The sequence below is a fragment of the Puma concolor genome, chromosome B4, assembly GCF_028749965.1.
Source record: "Puma concolor isolate L17-30 chromosome B4, mPumCon1.1.hap2, whole genome shotgun sequence".
NCBI lineage: Eukaryota > Metazoa > Chordata > Mammalia > Carnivora > Felidae > Puma > Puma concolor.
The window spans coordinates 14,141,792-14,161,105 of NC_141673.1; the positions used below are offsets into that span (position 1 = coordinate 14,141,792).

A 19,314-nucleotide genomic window follows, 5' to 3' on the forward strand; every position below is an offset into this window, starting at 1 on the left:
TTGTAACTGCTAACTTGCTCATTTATTTCCCCACCCAGACCCTATGAACAGTTTAGATGTAGAAATGGGTTAATTCCTCATTCCTAGCACACAGCTTGGTGCATAATAAGCGCCTATTCATTGTGTGTGTCACATACGAATTAATACTGATAACCTGGGTGGGAGGAGACCAGGCCTTTTCCTCATTATTTTCCTCAGAGCCTGAGTTCTGGGAAGACTCCCTGAATGGACCTAAACCCATGCCTTTCCCATCCCACAAAAACAGGAAAGTGGCGCATGGGATTTTTTCCTTAGTAGCTGTTTTGAGTTCCTGGAACTTCGTTGATTAATACACACTGCAGGCAGCCAGTGTGAGCTAGTAATCTTTCTCTACCTGTCTGTGTGGTTTAATAAAGCCTAATTGCTTCACGGAAAACCACAGGGAAGAGCCTTGAGGTAGGTTTCAGGAGACGTGCGTTAGAGCCCAACTTCTCGGAGCAAATCTCTGGGGCCCTGGTTTCCTCATCAGTCACCTGAGGGCAATAGGGCAGCCCCGCCTGTCTCATTCAGAGATTGAGAGGAACACATAAGGCCATGGGTGTCGAGGCCATAGAATACCGAAAGTAAGTTGAAGGTATAAAGCAACATTTTGGAGTGTTATTTTACCCACCAGGTATCCACCTGTGCTGCCAAGGCATCCGAAAGAGAAGTGTCCTAAGAAGGAATAGACTTCTTACTTGGTCTGTTGGATTCTGTCTTCATCACTCAGTGGCTAGAAGAGGCAAGTAGGCTTGTTAGTTAAAGTAACACAAGCAATTGTAAAATGGGTTCAGCATGCTAGCTGTTTATTACTCACGAAAGTCCAAATGGATGTTTTTGATTGGCCGGTGTGTTTTTTCCAGGTTTAGGGACCCAGACTCCTTCCATCTTGTGGCTCTTCCTTCCGTGGAGCTTTGAACTCTACTGGATGCCCTGGCTCTCTCTGACAGAGGTGCATAATTTAGCCTCGAAAGTGGTGCCCAGAGTAGCCAGAACCTGCCCACATTCCACTGACCAGACTTTGCCATGCAGTTAGCTTACCTGCAGGAAGGTTGGGAACACAGCCTGGTTGTGCACCCAGGAAGAGAAGAGAACATGAATGTTGATGAATGCAGAAGGTCTCTGCCACTGTGGGGAATACATGTGTTCAGTCTCCTATAGTCACAGAACTATCTAGCATTAGAACTAGAAAGAGTCCCAGAGATTGATTAACAAGGTATTGTAGTGACTTGATTACTTACAAGGACTCAAAGGAAGTACACCTGGAGGTAATATCCCAGCTCCGTCCACTCACTGTGTGACCTTGAACAAGTGGCTATACCCTTCAGATGATGAATGCTTTCATCTGTAAACAGGCAGATAGCTGTCCCTAACCCATGGAGTCTGTGTGAGTATTGAAAGAGAAAGTGTCTGGGGCGCCTGGGCGGCGCAGTCGGTTAAGCGTCCGACTTCAGCCAGGTCACGATCTTGCGGTCTGTGAGTTCGAGCCCCGCGTCAGGCTCTGGGCTGATGGCTCAGAGCCTGGAGCCTGTTTCCGATTCTGTGTCTCCCTCTCTCTCTGCCCCTCGCCCGTTCATGCTCTGTCTCTCTCTGTCCCAAAAATAAATAAACGTTGAAAAAAAAATAAAATAAATAAAATAAAAGAGAAAGTGTCTGCAAAGCTCCGAGCACGTTTGCTGACCCTAGTGAGCATTTGATCCTTGAGAGCTCTTTTATGAAGCCCAAACTCTTGGTCTTATGAATCAGGGAAATGACTTGGTCAAGGTCACATAGAAAATGGATGTCAGAGAGATTAGGTCTCAGTTTCTGGTTATCCCCATAACCTCTCTCTGTAGTTTTGCCTGACTTTGAACAGAAGGCCATTAGGCCAGAGCCATGGACGCACTTGCAACCCCTCTGAATCCTCAGGAATGACTAGCCGTCATCTCTGACAGCTCAGAGGTCAGTCCAGGCCACTGTCTTTAAGGATGGGAAGAAATAAATGCAAAGTGCTTAAAGGGCCATTTTCCCTTGAGTCCAAATCTCCCTGTGCCTCAGCTGGCTGCCCAAAGAAGCAATTTAGCAAATGCATTTTATCTCAGGAGAAATCTGTCTTTTGTTTCTGTGACTTGCTTGTCAGGAGCCCCCTGCTCCTTCCCCGGTGGCCAGAGTACGGAGTGCGGGCGCATGCAGGCCCTGTTAATGAAAGCCCTCCCTCCAGCCCAGCATCTCCCTGGAGAAATTACGCCTACCCTGGGTGAAAAAGAGGTAGTTTTAAGCAGTATTTAAGCTGTTCCAGTCTTCCCCTTGAGATAACATCAACCATGCAGTCAGCACTAAGAATTCCTAGATTAGAATTTGGAAAGGTACATAATGGAATCATAATAACATTGCTTAGGTTTTGTGTAGCACTTTACAGTTTATAAAGCACTTTTACATGTATTAGTTCCTTTGAGAAAATTGCAGGGAATTTGTTAAATACAGAAAAGTATAAAGAAGCTAATAAAATTCATCTGTGAATCCACCAGTCAAGAGAAAAGCTTTGGTTAACATTGTAATGTGTTCGCTTTTGCCTGTTTTCTGTGTGACTTTTTGTTTGTCTTTTTGCTGTATTGGGATCATACTGCATATGCATTTTTGTGGCCTGCTTTTTCATGGAGGATTGTGTCTTCCACCATTTCCCTTGATCCTTGTATCTTTCCCCTGGAAGAGGAGTCACCACACTGCGAAGATGTCCCTGGTGTGAGGTCTGAAGACTGGATTCTCAGTCTGGACTGCTCCTTAGCTGTGTAACTGGCAGATAACTGAAACCCTCTGAGCCTCAGTTTCCTCCTTGGTAAAACGGATGTGTGCTAAAGGATTAAATTAATAAAACAATCCACCTGAAAACATTTAGCACCGCACCTGGCCCAGAGCAGGTGTTTCACTCCTGTTAGCTGAGCAAAGGTACAGACCACCATGTTGATAATGAATAGAACATTAAAGCTCAAGGAAGGCAACAGTATTCCCTAGACCCTACCCCTTAAGCCACAGGTGACCTAGGGATAGATGCCACTGAACCACATTGTTGTTACTATGAAGTTCATAGAGGCTACTTATCCCTCAGGACTATTGGTAGACCCTCCCAACTTGGTCAGACCATGCTTTGAGAGTTCTGGAAGCGTCACTGGTCACTGTTCCCTTTTTTAACCTGAGTACATGGCTATGAGTACATGTAGTAGAGACTGTGTGAACATTCAGGATGCTCTAGATGTTCTAGGTACAGGAAATTCAGAGATGAATGGGCTACAGCCCCTGCCTGGAGGAGCCATTTACCTTGGGATGGTTTTTGCCCCTAACTCAAGGGTATGTGCCTGCATAAGTAAAGAGAAACCCCTATACACCCATGCATTTCTTATGTTCTGCCCACTAATTTCCTTTCTCACATGATCAAAATAACCTTCTCTTTTTAAAGCTCATCAAAGACACTTTTCTCCATGCACACGTGTGTGGCCACCCTTACACACATGTCCACACCTATCCTCACATGCGACCCCACACCTGTCTTCACTGAACCGGAAGCCATGCACTCCTGTCAACACATTAAAAAACACCACACAAAGCAACCCCCACCCCCGCCCCAAACAACCCTGCTTTTGCAAAGAACTTTGCAGATGTATATTCTCTGAAAGGGAATAATTGCTTGTGTTCTTTTGCAGTGTGGGTGGGAGAGGAGGAGGATATGAATTGGTTAAGTTTCCTCTTGGGGGGTGACACTGTGGTTTCTAGGTATATTTGGGTTCCTCAAGGAGGAGGAGGTAGGGACTGTGTTTGACAGAAGTGCTATCCAGGCTCACCCAGCCCCTGCCTCCCCTGCCCTCCCTGTACTGTCTCCTTCAGGTGGTGGTTGAGGATGGAAAGCATCCACCCACGTGTCTCCCTTTCCTAACTGTGATAACAAGCTTGGTAATAGACAGCGTTGGCTGTGTCTTTACTTCCCTCCAAACACTGTACTCTGCATATGCAGGATCTCTTGGAGTCCTCCTACAGCCCCCTGGGGTAGTTACTATTATCAACCCCATTTTACAGTTGAGGAAGTGGAAGCTCAGAAGGGTTAATTAAGCAGCTCACCCAAGATTGTAGAGGCGGGAGTGGGATAGAACCAGTAGCCTCGGCCACTGTGCTGCATCTGCTTCTTGACCCAAGGCTGAGTGAGCATCCTTCCCGGAGAGGCAGCTTGGTGGCAGACCCAGGTTCGGCCTCCCTGAGTGACCTCAAGATCTCGAAACTGCTTTTCATCTGTCAGATGAGGCTGTACATGCCTCATTGGAGGGCTCCAAGGGATCACATGCACCCGCCACCTTGCAGAGAGCCTGGTGCGTGCTTGTTTGCTGTCCAAAACGTTTTCAGCCATTACAGACCCTTGAACTGCAAATATAGGAGCAAATAAAGGGCTTAAGAAGGATCACCTTCTATGTATAGCATTAGAGGATATGGAAGGAAAATTAGAAGGACAGGCCTTAATGCACAATGATTACAGTGTATGTGCAGCAAACATTTCTCATGTGTGCAGCACATGAATATTAAGCACCTGTCATGCAATGGGCACAGTGCTAAGGGCAATGGTAAAGTGTCACCATGGTGCCACGGAAGTTACCCTTGATTAATTTCGGTTCAAACTAATGAGTGCTTTAGCAGAGTTATGAATCAAGTGCTCTTGGGGCACAGAGAAGTGGACCCAGCTCTACCTGGCAGGGCCAGCTAGGGTCTCACAGACAAAGTGTCCTCCATTTCCATCCCCCAAAAAGCTTCTCTCCTGCTTCTGCCCAGTCCATCTACTCTGCCCCCACACGTCCACTGATCTAATTTCTATCCCTGCTGAAGTTCTTTTACTTTTCATTGTAAATCTTTACTTTACTTTTTTACTTTTCATTGGAAATCTTTGTCAGTGAAGTAGACACAGGCGGGAGAAAAGCATCAGCTCACACAAAGGCACTGCTGCATTTGGATTTCAGTACATTCTGCCCTGTTATCTGAAATTGTTGTACTAGGTCATCTACCAAAACATTTTTCCGTTTATAAGAAGTTTGTGGTTGCTTATATGTTTGTTGATGATAACCACCATCATTCTCAGCTGAGAGAGGCTTGTTTCTCAGATCGTGAGATCTTCATGGCCTTCATTTCTTCATCATGGCCTTTATAAAATTAAATTGCCAAGGAAACTAAAAACAGTGATCCTGTCTTTCTATGTGTGACCCATCAACAATGTCTAATGAGTAACCACCTCAGGCAAGGGTAGGCTCCTGGCTCCTTGGGGCTTCCCTTCCTGGTCCCATACCCCTTTCTTCTATCTTTCAGCTCCAGAAGCAGCTCTCTGAGCTGGATGAGGATGACCTGTGTTATGAGTTCCGGCGAGAACGATTCACTGTCCACCGAACCCACCTGTACTTCTTACACTATGAGTATGAGCCCGCTTCAGACAACACGGATGTCACCCTGGTCGCTCAGCTCTCCATGGACAGGTATGCAGATGGGCCCTGCCTTCCCCACAGGGCCCTCCCTGCAGCTCTATACCCAGTCATACGGAGAAGGGAGATATGGCTTCACAGGCTTAGGCTCAGGTCACAGCCCTCTCCAGCCCTGAAACCCAAGGGCTCTTGTCTTCCAGTGAGGGTGGTGGTTTTGAGGATAGAGTAATAAGAACAGTGCTCTACTCAGACTATCTCAAGGAAGAAGGGGTGTGTTATAGGGAAACACATATTCTGGAACCACTGTCACTGCTGGAAAGCAATTGCTGTTCCTTTTCCTTAGTGGATTGATGCAGCAAACATCCATCAACCCCTTATCAGGAAGTACTGATGTGATTCCACCCTTATGTGGCTTACACTCTAATGCACTGATTCTCAACCTTGGCTGAGGACAAATTGAATCATGTGGGGAGCTCTTAAATTCACCTTCAAGCTCTGTTGCACACCACTTAAGTAAGAATATTTGTGTGGTAGAGACCTTGCATTGTTTTAAGTTTGAGATGTGCAGCCAGGGTTGAGAATGTGGGGATAGTGGTATAAATAGCAACAAATAGTTGAGTAAAATGATTATAATTGTGATACGTGCTTGGAAGGAAAAGAGATTGATAATAACTATGATAAGAGAGGGACCTTCTTTAGGTAATGTGGCCAGGGGAAATCTTTATAAGGACGGGACATTTCTGCAGGGATCTAAAGGATGAGAAAAGGAGGCAGGTATGTGGGTTGCTGAAAGAAAAACGTTTCCAGGTGGATAAAATAGCGAGTGTAAAGGCCCTGTGGTGAGAAGGGTCTTGCAACATTCAAAAACGTGATAGAAGAGCAGTGGCTGAAGCCTAGCAGGAAAGTGGCATGAGAGTAAGATTATAGAACATTAGAAACTCACAAAATATTCAGATTTTATCCTAAGGGTGGTGAGAACTTAGTGAAGACATTTATACCAAGTTATATGATCCAGGTTAGGTTTTTGAAAATCTCTCTCTCTGGCTGCCAGGAGGTATATGGGTTCAGAGTCCTGAGGTCACGCATTCAAGGCTATACTTTTCTTTGCCTGGGTGTCCTATGTGTCTCCTTCCCACCTCGAGTGATCAGCTTTCTCTTTGATTTACACATGGCCCACAGTGGCTCCCTAGCCCCAGCCTCCTTCATATCATTCCCCCTCACCTCCCACAGTTGGGAAGGGAATTTGATTGGCTCACTCTGTCTTTGAGTCACCTTGGAGATGCCTGTCCAGCCTATGGATGAGATTCCATGGGGTTGTTTTCAGTATTAAAGGAGTTAATGCCTGTTTTCAGGATTAAAGGAGTTAAAACAGTACTTGGCACATTTGTTAGGTGTTCAATAAATGTCAGTTGTTATTAGTTGGGACTGATTGAAGACTGTACAAGCCAATGAAGGGGTAAGCACTCAGACATGAGAAGGTTCACACATAGTCCAAGGAGTGAGTGAGCGGAACCTGGCATCGAGAGACATCTGGAATGAGTCAAGTTCAGTGTGGCTTATGGAAGCAGGCTCCTCACTGTGGGAGTGCCACTGTGTGTTGGCGAATGCTTGCTTGTGGAATTAAGTGGCTCCATTGGTTGGGTGTTTCCTGGAGATGCACAGGCTCAGGGCTCCTGTGCAGAAATACACAGAACTTGCTGAGCATAACAGGTGGCAGGTAGAGATGAACTGGGACACAAGAGGAGAGCACAGAGGTCCTTGTACCAGCTCTGTCCTGACCTACCGTGTGACCTCAAGCAAGATTTTCCCTTCCCATGGCCTCAGTTTCCTAATCTCCAAAACTCGTGTGACCACTCAGCAAATATTGTGTCGGCATCTACTCCTGTGTTGTACCAGGCTTTTGTGAAGCTGGGGATATATATGAGAAGACCCCATGTTTGCCTTCAAGGAGTGTATAGCATATTCATGGCTCAGACGGTGTGTGTGTTATCTATTGTTGTAGAACAAACAACCACAGATGGAGCAGCTTAAACAGATACTTAGTATCTTCCAGTTTGGGAGATCAGGACTCTGGATACGGGCTGGCAGGGTCCCCTATTTGGCTCTCAGGACTGCAATCCAGGTGTTGGCTGGGGCTGTGATCTCATGGGAGTCTGGGTCCACTTCCCAGCTCATTTGGCTTTTGGCAGAACTCAGTGCTAGGACTGAGGTCTCCGTTTCCTTGCTGGCTTTTGGGTTGAGGTCCTTCTGAGCAATAAAAGGCCACCCCTAGGTCTTAGCCTTGTGGTTTTCTCACAGCCTGGCAGCTTACGTCTTTCAAGCCAGCAGGAGACTCTGCAGTCTGTTATATCACGTAATCCATGGGAACAATATTCCATCCCTTTCTCTGGGTTTGGCTCACACTCAAGGGAGGAGGTTATACAGGTCTATATGTCAGGGGGGCAGGAGTTGGGGAGCCCAGCTTAGAATTCATCCTTAGAATTCTCACTATAGAGAAGATGCTATGAGAGGAGCCCCCATCCCAGCCTGGGGGCAGAGAAAAGAAGAGACAGGGAGTGCATCCGAAGGGAGGTGTTGCCTACATTGAGCTGGAGGCTGAGTAGGTGGGCAGGAGAAAGCGCACAGGGAAAGAAGGAGGCTTCCCGAGGTGGAGCTAAGCGTATTCATGGGACAAAGAGGACCCCAGGCCCATGGGGAACACGCAGGCTCGAGTGTGGTTAGAGTTTCGGGGGTTGGTGAGGAAGAGGAGATCAGATGAACATGGCCAGGTAGGATTACAGAGGGGATTGGGGATGCCAGGGCCGGTGCCCCCTGCCCCTGCTCAACCCTGTCAAGCTCCCTGTGAGGCTCCATAAGGGCCTGACCAAGACCTGAGCCCCAGAGTCACCCCTAAACTTCTCTGTCCCTTGAGCTCCTCACCCAGCCTTCGGTTGGGGTATGCATGCTCTCCCCTCACCAGGCAGCACTTTAGTGAGTGACCTGGCCATTCCAGTCTCCTCATTTCTTTTTCCTTTTCCTCTATGCCATTTAAAATGAAAATAAAATCTAATCCTTAATATTCATGCTGAATGATGTTTGAGATTGTCCTTCTATATTCTTCAGGCAGCATAAACGCACGTCAGGCCCCTCAGATGGGTTCCCTGAAGCTCAAATACTGTAATCTGCCCAGGTGAGTGAGTTTCAGACAATTCCAGGTTCTCAGCTCTCAGACCATCCCTGGTTTTCCTTAGTCCAATTCATGCCTCCTGTTAATACATTCAGTTTATCAACAAAATATGCTGAATCAAGATTAGTAGCTATCTGGTACCTCCAAACTCAGGAGAAAATGAAAGAGGTAAATCTGGCATCCTTTCTAATCTGAATAAAGTGGTCTGACCTTGAATAATTTGGTCTCAAGAATCAGACACTGTGGGGTCTTGGTGGTACTGCCACTTCTTGACTTTGACCCTTGAACAAATCACCTCTTTTTTTTTTTTAATGTTTTATTTATTTTTGAGAGAGACAGAGTGTGAGCGGGAAAGGAGCAGAGACAGAGGGAGACACAGAATCTGAAGCAGGTTCCAGGCTCTGAGCTGTCAGCACAGAGTCCTATGCGAGGCTCGAACTCACGGACCGCGAGATCGTGACCTGAGCCGAAGTCAGACGCTCAACCGACTGAGCCACCCAGGTGCCCCTGAACAAATCACCTCTTAAGCCTTGGTTTCCTCATCTGTAATCTGGGAATGCTAATGACAGTAGCTCCCATCTAAGGTTGTTGTAATGATCAGGTAAGATAGTACATACCCAGGACTTAGCCCTGGTGTGTGGTCAGAGGCTCCTTACCATTTGATAGCACCGTTGGCCAAAATCTTAATATTTGTGGTAATGCACAAAAGGACACTCGTCTCACAAAGAGCTCTGGGTTCAAATCCCACCAACTCCATTACTCTTCAGCTGGTGATCTTGTGCAAGATCACCACTTGCACTTTGGTTATCTTTCTCCTATAAAAAGAGTTAAAAAAAATATTTGCCTCATAGGGTCCCAATTAGGATTAAATGAGAGACTGTCTGTGAAAGCCCTTGGCATATATTTGCCTTCAATAAATGCTTACAGATCTCAAAACCCTGACCACAGCATCTGCACATGGTATGTATTTAGGAGAGGTGAAGTGATGTGGGAACAACAAAAAGAAACATCTGGGTTCAAAGCCCATTTGCACCACTTACTAGCTGTATGAACTTGGGCAAGTTACTTAGGCTTTTTGAGCCTCATCTTACTTATCTGTGAAGTGGACAATACTGTCAGGGTCACAGAGTGGTGTCAGGTGTTCTGAAATAAGAGGCTCTGGAGTGCTCAGTGAGATGTAGGTCTACAACAAATGCTAGTTTCCCTTTGCTTAGGTTGTTTTTTTTTTTTTTTTAACCTCTATGCTAGCTATGGAATTCGCGATCTGGAATTTATAGACAACTAGAAAATTGTTTAAGTGATTAACACCCCACAGCCATCCTTCTGTATGCAGTTGCCATCAATAAAAGGATCCAGGCAAAACAGAACTGCTCCTGCTAGTGCTGGCTGGAAGCATCCTCCCAGCTGGGGCTGCAGGACCCCGGCAGGCCCCCCTCTCCCAGCCCTCTGAAAAGAAAACCCTGGCCCCTCTCGCATCTGCCACAAACACTGACCACAGAGACCTTCCCTTCAAAGCACGCACATCCCTCGGCATAGCAGGTGCATGATCCCCTCCTCTAATGTGTTGTGACAAGTGTTGCCATCCTAACAATACCCCAGAGAGCCCAAGGAGTTCCACACCCTAACGAGAGATGCTTAGCAGGACATAATAAAAAATTATAGAGCAGTACCACAAGCCGATGGAGACGGTAGGAATTCCTCCTTCTGCTTCATCCTACACATCCAATTATGATGCAGCAGGCTGACTGGTGCCTGTTGGATTGATTCTTAATTGAAGAAACATTCCGGGTGTGTTTGTAAACCTTTGAGTCAGAAGTAGGCCCTACGTGAACGCCACAACGAATTAGGGGAGCCGGCATACAGGCTCCCGTGTCCGGCTCCCTCTAGAATTCTGTTCAGAAAGAATGAATGTCGCCTGCCACAGCTATGAAACCGGCAGGTTTGCTCTCTCCCAGCACACAGGAGACGTCCCTCCCGTCCTAGCAGCACACGAGAACGGTCGATAGGAGGGATTCTGGTCACAGCATCCTTGCCACCTGGCCAGGAGAGCTTGCTTTTTCGTGTTCCTTTGACAAAGTTATTGACATACTGAATATAGCTCCAGGGAATCCTGTGGTTGATGGGTCTTCTCTGCCTTCTGTGAGTGGAGGAAGAGATGTTAGCTGAGGTGAAGGGGGCCCTGCTTTAGATCACCCAGGAGCCTGTTAGACAAATTCTTGGCCCCACCCAGACCTAGCCAACAGCAACCTCTAGAGTGGGGCCCAGGAATCTGTGTTGTAATAAACCTCCCAGGCGATCTTGAACATGCTTAAGTTTGAAAAGCATCATTCTAGAGAGTGGAAGGTAATCCCTTCTCCATGTAACAGCCAGAGTGATCTTCTAATACAGATCTTCCTTAACGTCCAGTGGCTGGGGCTATAGCTCAGTAAACCCATCATAAGCTGAAAAGATCGTAAGTCAAACATGAATTTAATACACCTAACCTACCACACATCCTAGCTTAACCTCGCCAACCTTAAATGTGTTCAGAACGCTTACCTTGGCCTGCAGTTGGGCAAAACCATCTCACACACAGCCTATTTTATAATAAAATGTTGGATGTCTCATGCAATTTTTGGAATAGTGTACCAAAAGTGAGAAGCAGAATGGCTGTCTGGGTACAGATTGGTTGTCCGTGTATCAGTTGTTGACCCTTGTGACTGTGCAGCTGACTGAGTGTCACGGCCACGGCTGCCCAGCATCACGAGGGAGCATCACACTGCATGTTGATACCCCGGAGAGGAAATGCAAATTCTAAACCCCAAGGATGGTTTCTACCGAATGCACCATCCTAAAGTTTAAAAATTGTTTTTTGTTTTGTTTTTTAAACAATTGTTCTAAGTTTATGTATTTTGAGGAGGGGCAGAGACAGAGAGAGAATCACAAACAGACTCCGCGTGGTCAGCACAGAGTCTGATGTCAGGCTCGAACCTACCAACCGTGAGATCATGACCTGAGCTGAAATCAAGAGTCAGACGCTTGACCGACCGAGCCACCCAGGAGCCCCAAGTTGAAAATTTGTCAAGTCAGCCCATCATTAGCTGGGATCTGTCTGTACATCAGGTCACCATCTTTAAAACTCTCTGATGATTTCTCACCACATTCAGAACAGTATTACAGCAGCCTCCGGGCCCCGCATAACCTGGCACCTGCCTACGCCCCAGCGTCTTCTGCCCTTCTGTCCCTCACTCACCCATCTTCCCTCTCTTCTTGCTTGAACATGCTATACCCAGTTATCCCAAAGGCTGCTCCCTTTCCTTGGAAAGCTTCTCGCCCTGACTCCTCAAGGCTGGGACCTTCTCCTTATCCAAGTCTCAAATTCATGTGCCCATCAGGCCTTCCCCGGCCAGCCATCACAGTTACTCCATCCTGTTTCCTGTCTTGGTTGCCTTCTTTCGCCCTTCGCTCCCTCAGAATCTACTTTGGTTTGTTCTGTCTTTTCCCTCCACTGGAAAGAAGCTCCGGGAGTGCAGGAACCTTGTCTTTCTTGTTCATCGCAGGGCCCAGCACGTTCACCTGCACATTATAGATAATAAATATCTGTTGGCTGGGTGCATGTTTGAAAGGCAGAAACAGAACCTAAGGAAGAGTACAGCTGCCATATATTGAGTACCTGCTGTGTACCTTGCTTTGTGCCAGATGCCTCATAGAAGCGTAGTAAGTACGCTTGTCCCATGGTGGTTGTTACAAAGCTAGGGCCAAGCCCCACCATGTAAGCACGGTTTAACACCTGTGTTTGTGTCCTGTTGGAAGCAAGTCACGTGGCCATCCCAGAATCGGTGTGGGGAGTATTAGCCGAGGGTGTAGATTGAGAGAGAGGAATAACTTGTAGCCCTTTGGTGATCTACAGAGGTTATCACTGTCCACGCTGTGCACGTGTGGAAATGGAAGCTCAAAAGAACCATCATGACTTGCTCAGGGATACTGACACAGCTCAGAATTCCCACCCAGTTCTGACTCCGGAACCCACAGTTGCACTGCCACACCATGCATCCTGCCTTGCTCTGGTGAACCAAATTGGCTGTCTTGTAGGGAGTGAGTTCCCATGTCAGCAGAGGCCAACTGGCATTCTAGAGTCCCTTCCAACCCAGTCTTACAGGTTTCTGATCTGGCTGTCTCCTTGCCTGCTCCCTTGATTCTAGACAGAGCACACGAGGCTTCCTGTCTCAGTAGGACTCCCTGGGGTGGCTCTGGCCTCAATCTAGCCCTTCCCGCCATTTCTTTGTCCTTTCCTGAGCCTTTGCCCTCCCCTTCCAGACATGAAGCAATGGTGGAAGTGGAGAAGAGCATGGGGCAAGAGAGTCGGGACCATGGGTCCTAGCGCTAACAAGCTCTTCCATTCGCTCACTACATGCTCGCCAAGCCAAGCCCCTCTCTGAGGCTGAGCTCTTTGATCATAAAGATGGCATAATCTAAGAAAACCTCTATGATTCTTGCCAAACTGAAATTTCATAGTTTCAGAATGAACCTTTGTCTCTTGAACCTTTCTCCATCGTCCCCTGTCCTTGCTGTGACTTTATCTTCCAGTGTAAGAGACCAAAGAGCGACTCAGCACAGAACTTTGTGTGGACAAGAGCTGCACAGGGGGACCCTAAGGAACAGGTGTGGGACACGCAACCAGGAGGAGGGTCAAGAGAATGGCGGGGTCTTTGAGACAGACCCAAGACTGAGGAGGAGGAGGAGGAGGAGGAAGGAAGGAACGCACAGAAGCTGACACCAGGGGAAGAACACATTTGTGTTTGGGGAAACAAGGAGAAGCTGCTTGGGGACATTTGTTTCAGCCTGCCAGCCATCCACATGGAATAACCATCTGTGTTCTGCACACTGGAGTCCGACAGACCTGGGTGTAAATCCAGCTTCCCCACTTTGCAGTTATGTGACTTAAAAGAAGTCCTTCGCCTCCTTACCTGTAACACAGTGGTTAGAACCTCAGCTTTAGGGGCGCCTGGGCGGTTCAGTTGGTTAAACAGCTGACTCTTGATTTCAGCTCACATCATGATCTTACGATTCGTGAGTTCAAGCCCTGAGTCGGGCTCTGTGCCTGCTTGGGATTCTCTCTCTCTCTCTCTCTCTCTCTCTCTCTCTCTCATTAAATAAACCTTAAAAAATTTTTTAAAGGAATCTCAACTTTATGGAATTAGTGTGAATGTTAAAAGCCAGTAACTGAAAATGTGGCCAGCACACTGGAAGCAGCAGAGAAATGGTGGAGATTTATTGTATCACAGTCACATTTTCTGTAGTATCATTATTTTTTTTTTAATTTTTTTTTCAACGTTTATTTATTTTTGGGACAGAGAGAGACAGAGCATGAACGGGCGAGGGGCAGAGAGAGAGGGAGACACAGAATCGGAAGCAGGCTCCAGGCTCTGAGCCATCAGCCCAGAGCCCGACGCGGGGCTCGAACTCACGGACCGCGAGATCGTGACCTGGCTGAAGTCGGACGCTTAACCGACTGCGCCACCCAGGCGCCCCTTCTGTAGTATCATTATGATAGACCTCAGTCTCCCACTATTGTTCAGGTCCTGCCAGAAAGCTTAGTTTTGAGGCAGGAGAGGTGGGAAAGCTTAGGGCTGGTGGCGGACAGGCAAGGAGTGGCTGGGTCATTGTTACTCTTTGTTCGCTGTACTCTTTATAGTAAAGCCCATGTGGGTGTGATGTATACCACATCAGCAGCACCTGAGAACCTGGAGTATTTGTGTCTCTGTTCTCATGCTAAACCTTTGGCAGAGCTGGCTCCCCACGCAGAAAGCTCAGAGTCAAAAACCCAGGCAGTGGGGGACTCCACCACAGGAACTGACCTCTCTTCCCAGCAGACACGCACACCTCCCACATCGCTGTCCCTCTAGCAAGCTCTTCCTTCCACATGTTAGAAATTATTCTTGCCCTTCACTCCCCAGATCTCAAAGGATTTGTACAAACAGCTGTCCCTTCCAAATGCACAGTCCCCACCCCGCTTCACAGAGAGCGACAGTGCGGTGCACGTGGGATCATTCAAAATCTCGGGTTCTCTGAGCCCAGCGGAGAACAGGGTCTGTGGCTTAAGCCAAATGCACATTTCAGGGAAATCAGGCATTGTAGAGAATGCAGACCCTCTTTGAAAACTGGCTGTGGTCAATTTGATTAGTAAGTATAAAGTATGAGAAATGGAGGGCATTTTATCCTAGTGAATATCTTAATCCCCCGTCATGAAAGAGGAAGCAACTCCAGGCAATAGCAATTCACAGAATTACTGAGAGGAAACTGAAAGTCCATCGAGAAAGCCATTGACACAAGATAGGTGTGCCTGTTTTCTTTTGTTTAGAAGCAGGGAAATGCATGGAATCTATTTCCTGGTAATTGTCCGAATAAAGTGGGCATCCGACCAGGAGACTGCTGATTATGTACCTCTTGCTGGGCAGAGAAAAAATTGAAATAGGCTATTGCTGTCTCTTAACCATAGATCCTATCTGCCAGACACTTCTAATGCCTTTGGGGGGTAAAAAATCTTTATAGATTTCTCTTCATTTTTGTAGAATCCTCTCCATTGGAAGCACCTCTTGTTTTTTCTCTGGGCTTTCTTCTTCCCTGCCCATAATCCTTGGCTTGGTGCCTGTCATGTTGCCTCGCAAAATTGGCTCAGACCCTGAGGCAATAAGGACTCTGACAAATGAAGACAGCGTAACTCCAGGCAAACTTTTGTCCCTGGCATTCACATGTTTTTCCGTTCCCGGTATTTGTTTCTTCTCACTGTCTCCAAGGCCCTGTCCCAGTACCCATCTGTACGGGTCTGGTCCACATCCAAGAATCCAAGCTGACTGGACATCTGGATTCCCCGGTTTCTCCATCAGAGAAATGATGGTCATGCACAGGGTTGAGGGAGTTCTGGAAAGGGTCTGGTGCATAGTTAATGAGTCGGTGATCATAGCTGTTATCACCCCTGTTTTAATGCTCCTTGTAACTTATGACCCCAGTTTGGCTAAATCTTCTATGGCTGGTCACTGCTTTAGCAGAGCAGTGTGGCTCTTGTACATCTTTGCTGAGAGAGGAGAGGCAATGGAGTTTTGAGCTGGAAGGGGATCTTTATATCATTTAATATAATCATCCCCACCCCTGTGGAAAGAGGAGTCTGAAAAGAGAAGGCTGATAGTAGGATATGACTCTGTCAGTATCACACCTTCAATTGGAAGCAGATAAAGACAAGAACCAGAAAGGTAAGTGTCTTTATGGCCATTTTATAGATAAAGGAACTGAGGTTTGGGGATTTGCCCTCATTGCACCGTGATTAATGTTAGAGCAGGGATTTGGATTGGGAGCTGGTTGACCAGGTGTCTGTGGAGGTGGAGTTGCCCCCGCCCCCTCAGGAGGCTGGGTGGATGGTACGTGGACCAGGTCCCCGTGGCTCACCTTCCCTGTCTCGTCCAGGCTCCAGATGCTCGAGGCCATCTGCAAGCACTGGGAGGGACCCATCAGCCTGGCCCTCTACCTGTCGGACGCTGAGGCCCAGCAGTTCCTCCGCTACGCACAGGGCTCCGAGGTGCTCATGAGCCGCCACAATGTGGCCTACCACATCGTGTACAAGGAGGGCCAGTTCTACCCCGTGAACCTGCTGCGCAACGTGGCCATGAAGCACGTCGGCACACCCTACATGTTCCTGTCGGACATCGACTTCCTGCCCATGTACGGGCTCTATGAGTACCTCAGGTGAGGACCATGGGGACATCAGCTCATGCAGGATGGTCCCTAGGCGCTAGTCCAGTCCTTCCCTCTTAAAGATGGTCCTCTCGGGTTTGGAAGGGCCATCAGGCAAGCCAGCGTCTTCATTTTCCTGACGAGCAGGCTGGAACCCCACTTTGCATATGGAAATGTTAGTGGCAGAGCTTGGTCTCAGAAACATCTCTTGTGTTCCCAGTCCAATGCTCTTTCTGTAGCTGCTATGAAAACGTGTCGTCCCTCTTCCAGTTTTGGATCAGATGACCTTCATCTAACCATTCTAGAAAGATCACTGCCTATTCTGTAAAACAGATCAGAGTGATGGTGAAGGCTAACATTTATTGAAGTGCTTGCTGAGTGCCAAGTGCGGTTCTGAGTGCGTGACAAGTAGTTCATTCCCACCCCCTGCAGTCCCTGCGCTGGGAACTATTATTATCTTTATTTTCCGAATGGGAGTGTGTGCAGCTGAGATCGCGAGCTGTTAGCACAAGGTTATACACCTACTGCGGGAGCTGGGGTCAGCCGGCCCGACTCCAGAGCCACGTGCTGAATTTCCATCTTGGCTGCCTCTCTGACTGTCCAGTGACCCTTTCCAGAAGCTCTGCCCATGTGGAGGGGCAGGCATCCAACAGCTGGAGAGAGCCCTCGGCTCATGTCAGGCATAGATGGCTGTGTGGGGAATGGCATTTATTATGAAATAACAACCAATCTGAACTGAAAGGGACTGTTGAATTCATATAGCCCTAAAGTCCCCATGTGAGAAAACTAAAGTCACAAGATGTAAGTGGTCAAGCCTTTTGTTTTGTTTTCATTCTTTATTGGTGGCTTTTGTCAGCACGAAATATCTCTGCTACCCGGTGAGTGTTTGCCTGGATCCAGGTACCATGAGAGGTGGTTTGCACATATGAATTATCCTGCTGGAGCCTCATATCAAACCCAAAAGGCAGGCATAGTTACCCTCCTCAGACTGTGGGCAACCGTGAGGCTCAAAGGGGCAGAGTCTCCTGGGCTCCAGAATTTGAACCAGTGTCTGTTAAATTCCAAGTGGGCAAGTTGCCCTGCTTCATACATGTCTGGCTGCACCCAAACCAGGTAGGATCTGAATCCTTTCTCTCCTGCTCTCTTGCCCTCCCTCCCTCTGTGTGTGTGTGTGTGTGTGTGTGTGTGTCCGTCTGCCTCTGTCTCTCAGTCTTTCTCTTACTGTCTCCATCACTCTTTTTTTTTTTTTTTTTTTAAATGTTTGAGAGAGAGAGAGAGCACGCACAAGCTGGAGGTGGGACAGAGAGAGAGAATCCCAAGCAAGGCTCCCTGTTGTCAGTGCAGAGCCCGACATGGGCCTCGATCTCACAAACCGTGAACTCATGACCTGAGCTGAAATCAAGAGTCAGATGCTTAACCGACTGAGTCACCCAGGTGCCCCTGTTGCTCCCAGTGTTAAAAAAGCCTCTTCTTCCAAAACACTTTCAGCCATTTGTCCTGAAGCCAGAGCACAGGTGTGATCGAAGCTCCCTCCGCACCCTACTCTCTGGAGCAAGGGAAGGCAGCCTGTGTTCTCTGTCCACTTTTCTGAACCAGACTTCCTTCCAGGGTGATCTTGGGGTTTCATAACTTCAATCCCTCCCCTATGCACAGGAGGAGCCCCTTCCAATCTCCCTCTGTCTCCACCAGCAGGGTCTGCGACCCTGGAGCAGCATAACCCTCGGCCAGGGAGGATGGGAGGTATCTTCCCGAAGAGCATGGGCTTTGGGGCTCCAGGAATGGATCTGTCCTCCGGCTCTGCTCCAGCTGGGCCTTGGAAGCCCAGTGTGTGGGCTCAGGGTGCCCTCGTGTGGCCAGACTGTGTTCTCAGCGCCTGAGTCGTGTAGATCTGAAGCCACTGCAGCCTGCAGGCTCTGGGAGTCCCTCAGGAACAGACAGTGGTTGGGCCGCCCTCCACCAAGAAGAGAGAGGAATCAGGGTTAGACTGCGGGGCCTGTCCTCCCGCTGTGGAGCTATTCTGTGGGAGCACCTGAGGGGGCCTCCATTCCCAGGAGTTAAGGTGAACTGGTCCTCTCTTAAGAGTGTGTGGTCTGCTCCCCACCTCCAAGCACTATTTTATTATCTTACCTCATGGGCATAATGGTTTTAAAAACCATCACACATGAACAGATTGTTTCTATGTTGTACTCCTATGTTGTACTGATCTAAGACTCTATTAATCTCTAATCAAGACCTTACTCAAAATGAGGTAAGCAGTGTTGCCCACTAATTAACATTTTCTTAACACCCAGTCACCTGAGGCTCGGTTGGCCTTTGCCACCTTGTTACAGGAAGGTGCGTGGTCCCCTCAGGGGTTTTGAAATAGTGCACATGGCTTCTACCGCTCTGCTGCTCTCTTCACAGGCCCTGTAGCAGCCCAGAGACCCTACCCTGAGTGAGAAGAAATGATCTTGTCCAATCTTTTTTTTTATTAAGTTTTTCATTTTAATTCCAGTATAGTTAACATTCAGTGATATATTAGTTTCAGGTGTACAATACAGCGATTCAGCAGTTCTGTACATGACTCAGTGCTCAACATGATAAGCATATCTTTAATCCCCATCACCTATCCCCCGTGCCCCCACCCACCTCCTCGCTGGTAACCATCAGTTTGTTCTCGATAGTTAAGAGTGTGTTTCTTGGTTTCTCTCTTTTTTTTCCTTTGCTCATTTGTTTCTTAAATTCTACATATGAGTGAGATCATATGTTATTTGTCTTCTACTGACTGACTTATTTCGCTCAGCATTATATTCTCTAGCTCCATCTATGTGTAATAAATGGCAAGATTTCATTCTTTTTTATGGCTGATTAATATTCAGTTGTGGGGCATGTGTGTGTGTGTGTATATATATACACCATATCTTTTTTACCCATTCATCTGTCTGTGGACACTTGGACTGTTTCTGTATGTCTATTGTAAATAATGCGGCTATAAACATTGGGGTGCATGTACCCCTT

The 19,314-nt window shown here is 47.6% G+C and overlaps 1 protein-coding gene across 1 annotated transcript in view; it reads left to right on the forward strand.

Annotated features, from left to right (window-relative positions):
* The window catches only part of LARGE1 (LARGE xylosyl- and glucuronyltransferase 1), a 548,933-nt gene that overhangs the window by 501,154 nt on the left and 28,465 nt on the right, over positions 1 to 19,314 (forward strand). The window contains exons 11-12 of the mRNA XM_086712419.1: positions 5,335 to 5,498; positions 16,051 to 16,329. Of these exons, the coding sequence (XP_086568545.1) occupies positions 5,335 to 5,498; positions 16,051 to 16,329 (443 nt within the window). The remainder of the gene's footprint in view (positions 1 to 5,334; positions 5,499 to 16,050; positions 16,330 to 19,314) is intronic.